At 65.1% G+C, this 14,997-nt stretch overlaps 2 protein-coding genes across 4 annotated transcripts; both read right to left on the reverse strand.

Annotated features, from left to right (window-relative positions):
• Positions 1–1,151: 1,151 nt before the first annotated feature.
• Positions 1,152–5,367, reverse strand: DIRAS1 (DIRAS family GTPase 1). The gene is made up of 2 exons (XM_074928145.1): positions 5,237–5,367; positions 1,152–2,987 (listed from the first exon to the last, which is right to left on the reverse strand). Exon 2 carries the CDS (start codon positions 2,964–2,966, stop codon positions 2,370–2,372), a length of 597 nt encoding a protein of 198 aa, XP_074784246.1. The 5' UTR covers positions 2,967–2,987; positions 5,237–5,367; the 3' UTR covers positions 1,152–2,369.
• A 3,263-nt stretch (positions 5,368–8,630) lies between these two features.
• On the reverse strand, positions 8,631–14,452 carry SLC39A3 (solute carrier family 39 member 3). Of its 3 annotated transcripts, none has more exons than XM_074928124.1 (5): positions 14,356–14,452; positions 13,704–13,790; positions 11,566–12,078; positions 11,149–11,478; positions 8,631–10,616 (listed from the first exon to the last, which is right to left on the reverse strand). In XM_074928124.1, the coding sequence occupies exons 4-5, from the start codon at positions 11,353–11,355 to the stop codon at positions 9,876–9,878; spliced, it is 948 nt and encodes a 315-aa protein (XP_074784225.1). In that variant the 5' UTR covers positions 11,356–11,478; positions 11,566–12,078; positions 13,704–13,790; positions 14,356–14,452; the 3' UTR covers positions 8,631–9,875. The 3 variants fall into 3 exon arrangements, with proteins under 3 accessions (XP_074784225.1, XP_074784223.1, XP_074784222.1); XM_074928122.1 differs by having other exon boundaries at positions 11,566–12,143; XM_074928121.1 differs by lacking the exon at positions 11,566–12,078.
• Positions 14,453–14,997: the final 545 nt, after the last annotated feature.

The following is a 14,997-nucleotide window of genomic DNA, read 5'->3' on the forward strand; positions in this document are numbered from 1 at the left end:
ACAGCGGGGGGACGGGAGCTGGGGGGGAGAAAGGAGAGGATGGGAGAGCCGGGAGTGGAGGTGCAGGAGTCTTCTTTTTGGTGTGACAGTGCCCAGGGGGGCCACCTCCACACCCCCCCCCCCAGTACCTGTGAGCCCCCCAGCCTGGCCTGGGCCTCCGCAGCCCCGGGGGGTCCCAGGAGGTGGGTCCCAGCGTCCTGTGCCCATCCTGCTCTCCTGCCCCCACGCCCACTGAAGGTCCTGGCTGCCCCCAGCCCACAGGGGGGACAGGAGGGACATGGGGACAGGAGCTGTGACATCCCCACGGAGCTGTGACTGTCCCCACGGAGCCGTGACATCCCCACAGAGCTGTGACACCCCCACAGAGCTGTGACTGTCCCCACAGAGCTGTGACTATTCCAGTAGAGCTGTGACATCCCCACAGAGATGCGATTGTCCCCACGGAGCTGTGACATCCCCACGGAGCCGTGACACCCCCACAGAGCTGTGACACCCCCACAGAGCCGTGACACCCCCACAGAGCTGTGACTGTCCCCACGGAGCTGTGACACCCCCACGGAGCCGTGACACCCCCACAGAGCTGTGACACCCCCACAGAGCCGTGACACGCCCACAGAGCTGTGACTGTCCCCACGGAGCTGTGACACCCCCACGGAGCCGTGACTGTCCCCAGGGACACGTGGCCGTCCTCACAGAGCCACAGCCCCCCCCGCAGAGCCACGACCATCCCCACGGAGCCGTGCCCTTGCCAAGGCCCTTGCAGCCTGCGGCAGCCCCGCTCCCCCCGCACACCCCCCCCCGCCCCCCCGCGTGCCCACGCGGCTCCCGCGCCCGGGGAGCAGATGGTTTCCATGGCAACAGGCACGATGACGCACGCACCGGGCTCCCACCCCCTCCCCACGGAGGCAGCGAGAGGGGCGGGCGGGGGGCACCCGCCAGCGCTGGGGGGCTGCCGGGGACACACGTGGGCACAGGCCGCGACACGCCGCGACACGTGTGTGCAGGCGGCGGGGGCACGTGCGGGGGCTCGGACACGCGTGCACAGACGCCCGCGTCCACGCTGCACCCCCGCACCCCCCCACGTCCCTCCTTTCACCCCCTTCGGGCCTGGCCGCGGCCCCCCCCCGCCCCGTGACCCCGCGGGAGCGTTTCTCATCTCTTTATTGAAGGAAGACTATTTCTAGAATAAAGGCTACATCGGAACGTCACCTTGTCCCCCCGGGCGCGTGGGTCGTGTTGTAAAAAGCCGGGGGGGGGGGCGTGCGGGGAGCTGGGCCCAGCCTGCCCGGGGACACCCCCTTGGGGACACCCCCTCGGGGCCCCGGCGGAGGGTGAGCGGGGGCCGGAGCGAGGGGACAAACCCCGCTGGGACGAGGGGCTGGTGACAGCGCGGGGGGGACCCCGCTCCGGCCGTGGGGGGGGGTGTGGGGGAACAAGCAGGGCTGCACCAAGAGCTGGGGGTGAGGGGGGGGGGGTGTCAGGGGTCCCCGGGGTGTGGGGACAAGTCACCCCGTAGCGGGGACTCTGCGGGAGTTGGGGGGGGGACACACGCTGACCGCCAGCGGGGCGCTGCGGCGCCCATCACCGTGGCATCGCGGCCAAGCCGGGCTGCGGGGCTCATCCTGCGCGGGAAGGGGGGTGTGGGGGGGCCCGGCTGGCCACGGGGCCGGGGGTCTCCCCCCCCCCTGCCGGAGCTCACCAGGATTGTGCTGGGTCAGGACCTCGCTCGGCCCCGATGCCTTGTGCTTGGGCTGGCGGCTCCGGGATGGGGCTGGGGGCTCGGGGACAGCGGGGACAGGAGGGGCCGTGGCGCTGGGGGGGCAGCGGGGACAGGGTGGGGCTTGGAGACAGCGGGGACAGGAGGGGCCGCAGCACCGGGATGGGGCTGGGGGCTCGGGGGCACCGTGCGGGGGCTGCTCCCGCCCCGGGGGGGTCTCTGCCTGCAGGAGCAGAGCGCTATGGCGTGGGGGGGGCCTGGGACCGTCCCCAAGGTGACACCGACACCCCCGCATTGCACCGTCCTACGTGGGCTCCCTCAGCGGGGAGGGGACGGGGACGGGGCCGCCGCTTGTGCTGCAGAGTGTGTGTGTTGGGGGGGGCGGGGGGGGGCTCCCCGGCAGCGTCCGGCCGCGTGTCCCCGGTCCCCGTCACACCGGGGGCGGTCGAGCATCCCTCAGCTCGGGGGGGGTGGGGGGGACGCCCCGTCTTCGCCCCCAGACCCGGGGGGCCGGCGCAGCCCAGGCCACCGTGCAGTCACAGTGATGGCACCGAGGAGGAGGGGACGGCCCCGCTGTCGCAGCCGTTTTGTGATGGGGGGGCGGGGGGGAGAGGAGGGGACCGGAGAGGGGGGTGCGGGCCAGTCCGGGGCTCTACATGATGCTGCACTTCCCCTTGATTTTGTCTGTCCTCTTCTGCTTGCTGGAGCGCTTCCCGTCGATGGTGAGGCTGACGTTCCGCCGCTTCTCCAGGTTCAGCAGCTCCTGGAAGAGCTCCTTGACGTTGTAGTTCATCTTGGCCGAGGTCTCCATGAAGGCGCATTTCCACTCCTTGGCCACGGCCTCCCCCTCCCTGCTCTCCACCTCCCGCTGCGTCTCGTCGCATTTGTTGCCCACCAGCATGATGGGGATGCTCTCCACGCTGCCCTTGATCTGCACGATCTGCTGGTAGATGGGTTTCAGCTCCTCCAGGGACTGTTTGCTGGTGACGGAGAAGACGAGGATGAAGGCATGGCCCTTGGAGATGGAGAGTCGCTGCATGGCCGGGAACTGGTGGCTGCCGGTGGTGTCGGTGATCTGCAGGGTGCAGACGCTCTTGTCGCAGCTGATGACCTGGCGGTACGTGTCCTCGATGGTGGGGATGTAGGTGTCGCGGAAGGTTCCTTTCACGAAGCGCAGCACCAGCGAGCTCTTGCCCACGCCGCCGGCGCCGAACACCACCACCCGGTAGTCGTTGCTCTGCTCCGGCATTTTGCCCCGGAGTCGCCGCCGCTGCGGGGGAGAGGAGCAGAGGGAGGCGTCACGCCGGGAGCGAGGCGGGGGGGCTTCGGGATGGACCCCTCTGGGGGGAGAACGGGGCACCCCCACCCCTGACCCCAGCTCACAGCCCCGCTTTGAGATGCGGCCGCCCCAGCGGCTCCAGCCAGGACAACCCAAATGGGGGGTCCCGGCCCCCCCCCGCACCCTTGAGACGCCCTTGCCAGGCGGCCGGGCCAGGCCGGCGCTCGCCACCCGCCCGGGGCGCAGCAGCATTTGCTATTTTTACCGGCCGCCCACTGTGGCCATATGGCCGAGCCGTGGCCACCGGCGCAGCAGCTGCGGCCGAGGCAGCGTGCTGGGGGGGGTGTGGGGGGTGTGGGGGGCACATTGGGCACCCGCGGGACCCCCAGAGCCCCCCGGGCAGCAGGAGCAGCCGCCGGCCCAGAGAGGACCTGGTGGCACCTGGTGGCACCGGCCCCTCCAGCTCTTCCACACGTGGTGGCTGCGGCTGCCGGGTACGGAGGTGCCATCACCCAGAGCTCGGCGCCTGCCACGCTGCCCGGTGCCACCCGGTGCCACCCCGTGCTGTGCCCGCCACCCTGGGCCACCCTCGGCCACCTGACACTGTGCCCTGCCACTCTGTGCCACTGTCATCCCACCCTGGGCCCTGTCACTGTGGGCCACCCTGGGCCACCCCATGCTGTGTCCTGCCACTCTGTGCCACTGTCACCTCACCCTGTGCCCTGTCACCCCGTGTCACCCCAAGCTGTGTCCTGCCACTCTGTGCTACTGTCACCTCACCCTGTGCCCTGTCACCCTGTGTCACCCCATGCTGTGTCCTGCCACTCTGTGCTACTGTCACCCCACCCTGTGCCCTGTCACCCCGTGTCACCCCAAGCTGTGCCCTGCCACTCTGTGCCCTGTCACCCTGTGCCACCCTGTCCTACCCCATGCCGGCCCGTTTTGTGCCCCGTCACCCCCTGTCACCCCACGCTGTGCCCTGTCACCCCCTGCCACCCTGCCCTGCTCCCGCCCCGGGGGTGCAGGGGGGAGCGGAGGCCCGTGGGCCCCGGGGACAGAGCGTGGCTCAGCCGTGGGCTCGTGGCCACCCTCACGTTGCCAAACCTCGGTGCCCGCTCGCAGGGGACACAGCGGCCCAGGCGCAGGGGCCCCGCTGTGTTCCCCCCCCCCGAGCGGGGCAGCCCCGGGGGTGTGAACCGAGGGGGCACAAAGAGCGGCCGCTGCGGAGCCCCCGGCGGGGCATCGCCTCGGCCAGGCCCTGCCTCAGTTTCCCCACTGCAGCGCCGGACCGGCAGCATCAGCTCTGCCCCGGGAGGTGGCCCCGGGGCCCACGGGGCTGTCGGGCCTCCGGGGGGGGCCCTGGGGCGAGGGGGGGCCCTGGGCGCCGCGTGGGGCAGATCCCGGAGGGGGTCGGGTGTGTCCCCACCCGGCTCCGCTCCCGCCACCTCAATCCGGGGACCAACAGGCCGGGGGGGGGCACACGGCTGCGTCCCTGCAGCACCCCCGGCCCCCCGGCGCGGCCCCAAACGCCCGGGCAGGGGCGAGTGGCTGGAGATGGGAGGGAGCCCATCGCCGCGGCCTCGGACCCCCCCCCGCCCCGCTGGAAGCACCGCTGGGACACGGGGGGGGGCCCGGGGCTGAGCTGATGTGTGGGAACGTCAAACCTCGACCGGGGCTGGCAACCGTCCCGCCTGGCCCACTTGCCCACGGCACAGCCGAAAGCGGCCCCCCGGCCTGGCGGGGCGCTGGGGCCGGGGGCTGGCCTGGATGGGGCCTTCACGGGGCTCGAGGGGGGGCCCAACCCCCCCCCGGCTTGTGCCCAGCAGCCCCCCAGCCCCAAAGAGCCCTCTGTGCCCGCGGGTCGGGCCCCCCGGCCACCCCTCACCCCCCCGGGATGGGGCCACTGGCCAGCCCGGGGCTGATCCTGCCGGGGGGGGGGCTCTGCGCTCCCCCCCCAGCGTCCTCCCACTCGGACCCCCAGCGCTGGGGGGGGACAAACAGCCGAGGGGGGGCTGGGATGGAGGGGAGGAGGGCGGGGGGGGGCAGGATGGAGATGGGGGGGGCAGGATGGAGATGGGGGGGCGGGATGGAGACGGGGACGGGATGGAGATGGCGAGCAGGGACCAGGGTCGCACCGCCCCGGGCCGGGGTCCCGGCGCCGCTCCCCGGCCGTGCCCTCCCTTGCCGGGGCCCCCCCCGGCCCCCCCGCCGCCGGTCGCATTGCGGTGCCGCCGCCTCACCGTGTCCTGCCCGGGATCCGCCCTTGGCTGCGCGGCGGCCTCAGCGCATGGCCCGGGCCCGGGCCGGTCCCGGCGCGGCGGCTCCGGTCCGCCCGGCGCGGGGGGGCTCGGCTCGGTGCGGCGGGGCCCGGCCCGGCCCGGCGGGGCTGGGCTCGGCTCGGCGGGGCTGGGCTCGGCTCGGCGCGGCTCGGCTCGGCGCGGCTCGGTGCGGTGCGGCCGCCGCAGAGCCGATCCCGCCCCGCCGCCGGCCCCGCCCGCCGCGCCCGCCCCGCCCGGGGCCGCCGGACCCCCGGGCCCAGCCCCGAGCGGCTCCGGGACCGGGCGGCGGCAGCAGCGGCGGGGACAGACGGACACGGAGAGACGGGGCGGGGACGCACGGACAGGGCGAGACGGACAGGGCCGGACGGGGCCGGACAGGGACGGACGGACAGGGACGGGGACACACGGGGATGGGGACAGACAGGGACGGGAACAAGCGTGGACAGGGACACAGGGACAGGCGGACAGGGATGGACAGGGACAGACAGACAGGGACAGACGGACAGGGATGGGGACAGGGACAAACAGACAGGGATGGACAGAGACACACACGGACAGACGGAGAGCGATGGGGACAGACAGACAGTGATGGGGACAGGGACACGGGGCTGGGAACACGCATGGACAGGGACAGACAGACAAGGATGGATGGGGCTGCACAGACAGGGACAGACAGACAGCGATGAGGACAGACAGACAGGGACCACACACGGACAAAGGGGGGGGGACACGGACACACCTGGAGAGAAACCTGGCTGTCCCCCAGGCCGGGGCCATGGGGATGGTGACAGGGGACATGAGGACACCCAGACAGGACAGACGGACGCCCGTCCCCGAGCTGGCAGGGCGCAGGGTGCCGTGAGCCCCCTCCATGGTTGGGGGTGGCCTGGGCAGGGGGGGGGCCTGGCCTTGGGGACACGCCACACCACGTCACGGCGGGAGCCCAGGGTGGCACCGCGGGGGCTCTGTCACCAACCACGGGGTCCCCTCGCCGGGCGCCGCCGCAGAGCGGGGGCAGGACCCCCAAAACCCCGGGGGGGGCCTCGAGGGGACGCCGCCAGGGGAAAACCACCGGCACGGGGACAGCGGGGCCCCAAAGGTCGCTGGCTGAGGTGGCGGGGGGGTCTGCTGGGGTCATCGGCCGGGGGCTACTGGCCTGGCGGAGGGGTTGCCAGCCCGGCCCGCGTGACTCACGCTCCCTCCCGAGCGGCAGCAATTAAAATCCGCAGCGGTTATTAATAGCTGCGGGCGGCGCGGGACCGTGGCAGCACCCACGCGGCCTGTGGGGGAGCGTCGCCGAGCCGGGGGGGGGGGGCTGCGGCCACCTGGCCCCCAGGGGGGCCACTAGCCTTCCCCTTAGGGACAGAGCGCTGGCTAGTAGCCGCAGCCCCCCCCCGTGATTAGCTGGGGGGACGCTGCTCGTTAGCGGAATTGATTGAGGCCCCTTCATCATCCTCGCGGCGGCGGCGCCTCCGCTGCATTCAGGCTGCCCCCCCCCGCCGAGCCCGACGCAACGGGGATGCTGCGGGGGGGGTAGCTGAACCCCGCTGGGGTTTGGGTAAGGGGGGAGCAGGGGGTCCGGCCACCCCGTCCCCAGGCGCGGCGTCGCCTCTCGGGGGGGGCTCAGCCCACCTCGGGGACGTGCACGTGCCCCCGCCGCGTGAGCCAGGGGCCGAGGGGAGGGCGGGGGGGGACACACGGTTCCAATAAGCAAGTGACACCCCGGGGAGAAGGGCAGAGGCTTTATTGGGAGCAGCAGCTGGGGCTCGTCTGACCCCCCCGCTCTGAAACCACCCCAGGAGCTGCTCACAGGTGAATAACCCCCCCCTCGCCCCCCCGCCAGCACCAGGGAGCACCCCCAGGGGGGTGGGAAGAGGGGGGACAGCTCACGGCACTTCACAGCCCCCTCCCTGCCCCCCCCCGGCCAGCCCTGAGCCCAGACACCCCCAGAAGAAAAGGGGGTAAAAATGGAGGCTGCAGCCCGGCCCCCCCCGTGTCACACTGCCCGCAGGGGGAGCCCCGACTCCCGCGGCTGCCCGCGGATCCCGGCGGAGCTTTTGGGCACCGGGGAGGAAATTTCCTCCCCAAACGTCCCCTCAGCAGCTCGTGCGGGGGTCAGAACCTCAGCCCCCGGCCTGGAGATGGGGCTGGGGGAGAGGAAGGATGAGGAAGATGAGGGGCGGGGGGGTGAAACACCCTGCCCTTGGGGCTCTGCCTTCACCAGAACGCGGGGAGCCGCTTGTATTTGCCCAGATACGGGGGAAAATATCCCAAACCAAACTACAAGAGGAGGGCTAGCTGCGGAGAGAAGGTGGCAAATGGAACCCAGGGGCCAAGCCAGTGTCACCCCCCCACCTCTCCCCCCCTCGTCCCACCCACCCGGGACAACCCCAGGCCTGGAGACACAGGTGACAGAGGGGGGGGACACGGGGGACGCTGCCCTGCCCCTGCGCTGTGAAACAACATCCGGGGGGGGTTCACCACCTCCAGGCAAGTTACAGCCGCATCAGGCCCCGTCAACTTGTGTCATCCGAGGCCTAAAATAACCCTCCCTCCCCGCTTCCACCCCAGGTTTATCAAAGCAAGATTAATTGCCTTTAGTACGCTGCGGCAATTAAAACAATCGAGCACCAGGAACTGTCAGATGACGCCGTCAGCCTCCGGCCGCCGCGGCTGAGCCAACCGCTGGCTCCAAGACGCTGCTTCCGCGTGTCCCCCCCCTCACCCTTCCTCCTTCCTCCTGCATCCTTCCTCCTTCCTCCTGCATCCTTCATCCTTCCTCCTGCATCCTTCCTCCTGCATCCCTCCTCCTTCCTCCTGCATCCTTCCTCCTTCCTCCTGCATCCTTCCTCCTTCCTCCTGCATCCTTCCTCCTTCCTCCTGCATCCTTCATCCTTCCTCCTGCATCCTTCCTCCTTCCTCCTGCATCCTTCCTCCTGCATCCTTCCTCCTTCCTCCTGCATCCTTCCTCCTTCCTCCTGCATCCTTCCTCCTTCCTCCTGCATCCTTCATCCTTCCTCCTGCATCCTTCCTCCTTCCTCCTGCATCCTTCATCCTTCCTCCTGCATCCTTCCTCCTTCCTCCTGCATCCTTCATCCTTCCTCCTGCATCCTTCCTCCTTCCTCCTGCATCCTTCATCCTTCCTCCTGCATCCTTCCTCCTTCCTCCTGCATCCTTCCTCCTGCATCCTTCATCCTTCCTCCTGCATCCTTCATCCTTCCTCCTGCATCCTTCCTCCTTCCTCCTGCATCCTTCCTCCTTCATCCCACTCTGGAGCGCAGGGACAGGGACAGCGCCGGGGCTCAGCCCCGCTCCCCCCGGTCAGAATCCCCCCCCCGTGCTCCCCCCAGGCCCTGCTCTGCCTGCAGAAGCCAAGGTTACATCTAATTAAAACGCATCCCGCAGGCAGAGGCCGGGCAGGAGCCCTGGAGGGTGGGGGGCGTGGGTGAAGGTTCCCAGCTCCAACCCCCCCCCCCAATCCCAGCTCCTCGCCCGGGAGGGAAAATCCAAGGGGATGAGCTCCAGGCTGAGCTTCCTCGGGGGACGTGCTCTGGAGACGCAGGGAGAGACCTGCTGGTGCACAGGCAGGTTGCAAAGAGCCTCTGATCAGCCCTTCCCCAACCTCATAAACCCCCGGGGTAGAGATTTTTATTTTTTTTTTTCCTTTGAAAACACCAATAAAACACCCGGCAAAGCCTCGGCGAGCAGCAGGGCCCCCGCGGCCGCCGGCTCGAGCGCCCGATGGCGACGGGTAAACCCCCCTCGTGGCTGCAGAGCCCTCAAACACGAGCACTCGCTCTAAAATACGAACACTGGAAACCTGCTGCTGCCTGTGTGTCGGGAGTTGACGGAGCGCGGGCCGGGCGAGCGCGGCGAAAGGCCCTCGGACAGGGCCACGCGGCGGGAGCTCTGCGCTGGGGAAGGCTCAGCGGGCGCAAAACGAAGCAGCGCGGGAGGAGCCCGGCCCGGCCTCATTTCTTCTGTTAATCACTGCGAGAGACAAAAGCTCCCGGAGCCACTCGTGGGCTAAAATGGAAGCTCTGCGTGGGGGGGGGGAGCTGTGGCACCAGCCGCACCGAGCAGCCTCAGAAGGGATGTTATTTTTGGCAGCTATTACAGCCAGGTTTTGCTCAAAACTAAGCTCGGAAAAAGCAGCTTAGTGCAGCTGTGCAATCCGTCAGCCCACCTGCCTCTGACTTTATTTCTCTGACTGTTTCTCACCTTCTCGGAGGCCAAGAGCGAAGGGAGGAGACTCGCAGCCACAGTTTCTGCAGTGAGGGTGGGGGGACGGAGGGAGGGGGCTGCCTGTGCAGATTAGCAGGAAACCACCCGCTTGAACTCTCCGGAGGTGGCCTCAGAACCAGATTCTTCATGTTTCTGTTGACTAATCTCCGCACAAGCTGCTGCGCCCACAGATCCAAGGGGCAGGGACAAGACCTTGTGACACCTACGCTGGGACACTCCTCGTTTCTATTTCCCTCTGAGCGCACAGGAAGAAATTCTCCTTCTTTGGGTCAAGATGGAAACACCGCCTGGCCCGTGACGGTCCCCCTCGGCTGCGAGGGAAGGAGCTGAGGTTTGCTGCCCATCGCTGCCACGCTCACCACTTGAGGAAAACCAGCCCAGCCAGAGCCGTGTAGCCCAGCACCAGGAAGAGAACCTTCAGGAGACGGTCGGTCTTGTCTTCCAACTCCTTCACAAGGATTTCAAAGAAGGTGACGAACAAGAAGGTGCCCCCCGCGAAGCCTTGCAGGAGCAGGGACGCAATGCTGCTGGCTGCGTTTTGGGTGCTCTGGATCCCCATCCCGACGCTGATGCCCACAGGAATCATCAGGCTCACGGTCACGGCCATCTTCACAGCGTCCTTCAGCGGCAACGAGGTCTTGGCCATGCTGACGCCCAAAGCCACCGCTACCAGCGTCTCGTGAACGGCAACTCCGAGGAACAAGCTCAGGACTTTGTCGCCCTCCTCCTGCAAGCCCAGGGCCAGTCCCTCGAAGACGGAGTGTGTACACAAAGCAAACACCAGCCCGATGAGCCGTAAGGGGCCGGAGCGGGAGAGCTCCTGGATGCTGAGGCCGTGGCTGTGGGGGTGGTGACCGCGGTCGCTGCGCAACGCGCGCCCCCGGGGGGACGCGATGAAGGGGCTCTCATATTCAGAGTCACTCCCCACATCCGAACCGGCGTTGAAGGTCTCCATGTCAATGAAGGAGGGTTTTTCCTTCTGGAAGGTCAGGATGAGCTGCTCCACAAAGACAGTCACAAAGAAGCCAACCATCACGATGGTCTCGGCCACCGGGTAGTCTGTGGTCACGTTCCCCTGCCTGAGAACTTCAGCGAGCTGGAACGAAGCAAACAAACCCCAGGGAATCAGTCATCTTCGTCCCTCTAAAGGGAAATATTCTGAATGAGTTCACACGACTCTAAACAGACACTAAATTGATCCATGAGGCTTTAATACCCTTGTGTACAGGCCTCAGTGTAAGGGGCAGGAACCTACTTCCCTTCCAGAGGAAGGTTTGTGGCTGCCTGCGAGCGGGTTAAACACACACTAAATGGCAGGAGTTTAGGCCTCACACCCCTGGTGATGCTCAGTCATCTTCTAGACCGAAACAATCTCCAGTTACTCCACGTGGACAGGCAGCAGTAGCTGGATGGGAGGCAGGCACAGCTCGCCCTCCCGATCTGAAACACCAAGGCCCAGCACAGCCGTTCCTGAGGAGGCTTCATGGGCCACTCTGGTGAGACACAGACCCTCCACTTGCCCAGAGCCAGAGGTCTGGTGGCCTGGGCTGCTGCAGGGCAGGAGAGGGCAGGGTGGTGCCCCCAGAGAGGGGAACCTCACACACCCAGTGGCACCCGTAAGCAGTTACCTTTTCCCTCACGGCGGGCAGCAAGGCGTTGAAGCAGGTGGCCAGGAAGACCCCTCCTCCAAAAGAATTGCAGAGGGCAAGGACCTTCTTGGAGCGATGCGCTTTCTCGTAATCAGCCTCAATGATCTTGACGGGGAGGAGGGACCCAGCCAGCATGAGGATGCAGATGCCCATCAGACACAGCACTTTGGCCACCACGATCTTCATGGTGGCTCCTGGCAAACGCTCCTGGCAGCCAGCAGCTGGCGGGGGCCCCTCCGGCTGCTGTTAGAGCCGGTGATGCACAGCCAGACCTCGAGGGAAAGTTGCTCCTGGGCTCAGCGCCTGGGGCTGGACAAAAACAAGAGAGATTTTCCTGTATAAGCATAAATTGTGCAGAACAGCACCCTGCACCCCAAACTGCGTGCCAGCCCTCACCTTAATTCACCAGAGGCAAGGGGCGGAGAGCACAGCAGCAGCTCCTCACACACGACAGGTAGAGAAAGCAGCAGAGAAAAATTAAACTGCAGCAAACAGTAACTTGAAAACCTTGTGAGAAATGTCCTGGCCACACAGAACCAGCACAGCCTCAGGTTTCAGGGGTTTCATTTGAAATGACACAAAACTTCGATCTTGTGGTAAAATCCACCTGAGTCCAACCAAAGGATCAAGCCTTTGGTTTTTAACCTGTGAGAAAATAACGGGGAGTCGAGCTGGTGGTATTTGTCACCCAGAAATAAACACAAAGATCTCCCTTCAATATTCACACAGGTTGGGTTATTTTTTTTTTTGTACTGTCCTTGAAACAAGACCATCGGATTCATTCCTGCTCGGTTTCCCAAGCCACCGTCACCATCCCACCAGGGCGGGTCACAGTCACTGTTTGCTCTGTACCGGGAGTCGGTGGAAGCTTCGGCTGCCGATCGATTCGCACATCTCTGAAGAGAAACCCTACAGAGAAATTCACTGCGAGGTTCTCCATTGCCCACAGGGTGTAACAAAAGAGGAGGCAGATGCTAGTTTCATACAAGAGAAAAACACCAAGGTTTGAGTTGCCTAGGTCACAAAAATTGACTCGATCTGAAATGTAAAAGCGTTTCCCTGCAGGTTACATGCGCTAGCAGGGAAACTTGTTTTTCTACACAAAATAACAACGCTATTTATAAAATCTACTTGTAAAAATACATAAGTGTGAACAGGTCCCTCTACTCCTGCTCGTTCTCGCAGCAGCCCAGCGAGCACCTCGGAGGATTTCGCTTACCACTTGTACCAAATTGGCCCGTAAAGTCAAATCCATGAGACCTCGAGGGTTCTCCTGCAGGTCACCCAGGTGAGGGCTGCGACAGCCCCGAGCTCCGAGGGGACGCCACGGCACGTCTCGGGGTGCAGAACTAACACCCAACACTCCCAGCCACGCCGACACCCACACCCCTGATGGACAAGGTAAATAATTGGATACCTGTTTGCTGGAGCGGCAAATTAATTTTAATACAAAAGATTCCTGAGGCTAAAGCCTCCCTTGAGGGCTGACAGTATTAATCATTATCACCATCGCTGCGCAGCGGGCTGCATAAATGGTGCTTTTATTAAAAGGGAAGTGAGAGACCGAATGACTCTACTCATTAAGGGAGTTTAAAGCCTTTTTCTGAGTTTGCAGCTCAAGCAGGAGCGAACAGAGAGAGGTCACAGCAGTCAGGCCATCTGCGACACCTCAGGTTGTCCGGCGGGTGTCCCCGGGAAGGGACGTTCATCAGAAGACAACCCTGCTCAGATGACACTGACGGACTCACTCCCGGTGAACCCAGCAGACGAGCCAGGTCTGAACAAGCCCAGAGCCTGAAATCTCGGTGTACGCTGACAGGGCTTCCGCAGCAGGAGCCTGTCAGCCCGGCTCCCTCTCCCGAGATGTTGATTCCAGGACTGCCAAGGCTCGTCAGCACCGCGCTGACACCGCTAACGAGCCACCCCGCCGTCGTAGAGCACACGCTGCGGCCTCGGCGTCAACGCGACGACAAGGACTTCACCTCGCGGGGTGACGGTGGGTCGTCCTGCCAAGCCTCTCACATGAACTCACTCAGAAAAATGACGCTGGCAGCGACGCCGTGGGGTCACTGCTCACGAGAGCTGGAGGCTGCGGGTGCGAAGGTGCCACCCACAGCGGCTGCGGGAGGCGGCCAGACAGCTCCAAGGACAGCAGGGAGGAAGAAAAACCTCCTTTTCCAGAATTCCCACTTCCCCTGGAACACGCCTGCCTTCCCCTCAGAAATTCAGAACCCCCCAAACCTAATTGTTTATTCTTTCTTTCCTTTTGAACCCAGCAACACCCCAAGAGGAAGAAAAACCTCCTCTTCCAGAACTCACACCTCCCCTGGAACACGCCTGCCTTCCCCTCAGAAATTCAGAACCGCCCCAAACCTAATTGTTTATTCTTTCTTTCCCTTTTAACCCAGCAACACCCCAACAAAGCGTAAAGCCTCAAGCTCCTGACAGCCAGCGGAGCAGCCGCCCTTCAGTGCCCCCTGACCCAGGGCGGAAAACAATTTAGTGAAAAATGAAGCTGTAAGTATGAGAAATACCTGGTGTTTCTCCCCGCCTGCTCTTCCCGACAGCGTTCAGGAGCCAGCGCCGCCAACGTCTGGACTATTCCCCCAGCCTGAAAACTTCTGTAATAAAGAATTAACTCAGGACAGGTAGTGCTTGGCTTAGTGGCCCATAACGAGACATTCAAGCCCTGAAAAATATATAAAGCAGACGGCCCTCTGGGGAAGGAAAAAAAAAAAATAAAAAAAATCAAAAAAAGGGTTTGTTTATGCGCGATCCTTTAAATGTCAGTTTTTCTGTTAAAAACACACTCACGGTGCCCCCAACACACCGGCACGGCGCGATGCTGAAACCGGGCTGGATTTTCCCCAGAGCCGCACTTGTCTCAGCATCCCCCAGCGCCTGAAGCCACTTGAAAGGGTCCCGGGCACCCTGGAGGAGGGGGTGCGGGGGGTGCGGGGGGTGCGGGGGGGCCCTCCCAGACCACCAGAGCAGGCCCAAACCCGCCCGAGCACCCCAACAGGGTGCAGAGCGGGGGGGCAGCTCGGCCGCGGTTCGCGGGGTTCCCTCACGGCCCCGCCGTTACCTGACGAAACCACCCCCGGGCCCCCCCGACCCCAACCGCCACCCCCGGTTACCCCGGTAACGGCCCCCCCTCCCCTCGGCCCCCCCCTCCCCTCCACTCACCCGCCCGCTCCCGCTCGCGCCCCATCCAAGCAGCCCCCACAACGTCCGCCCGCCCACGGCGCCCTCCCATTGGCCGCGGAGGGCAGGCCGGCTGCCCATTGGCCGCCAGGGGAGCCCGTCAGCCCGCCCACGCCCAGCGCGCCGCGGTGCGCTGCCGAAGAGCGTCCGCGGGAAACGCGGGGGGTGGCGCCGGGTTCCGGGCCCCCCAAACCGGGGTTCCGGCCCCCCCAAACCCCGCAGGAGCTCGGCCGCGGGGAGCTGCGCCTTGAACTCAGGCGTATAAAAAGAAAGTTATCAAGAGACGTGGAAAAAAAAAATATCTATAGCTACAGCGGAGCAGGGAGGGGAGCAGCCCTGAAAAAGGAGGAAACATCTGTGCAATTCCCTCCTTTTGAGTAATTCTTGAGATTTTTCTTTCCACACTGTCCTACAGTCCCCAAATATCCCATTTGGCTCGGCTACAAAAACCAGCTGGAGAGAACAAAGGGAGCAGGGGAGGCAGCCATGGGATGAGAGTTCCCCTCCCTGCGCTGCGGGAACACACGGGAGGAGCATTTCAGCAGGAAAGAACAAAAAAAAAAATAAATTGATTTGGGGGATAAAACCCGTCCGTGGGCTGTGCCAGGCAGTGACCCCAGCCTC

Source organism: Athene noctua, chromosome 27, assembly GCF_965140245.1.
Source record: "Athene noctua chromosome 27, bAthNoc1.hap1.1, whole genome shotgun sequence".
In the NCBI taxonomy this organism is placed as follows: Eukaryota; Metazoa; Chordata; class Aves; order Strigiformes; family Strigidae; genus Athene; species Athene noctua.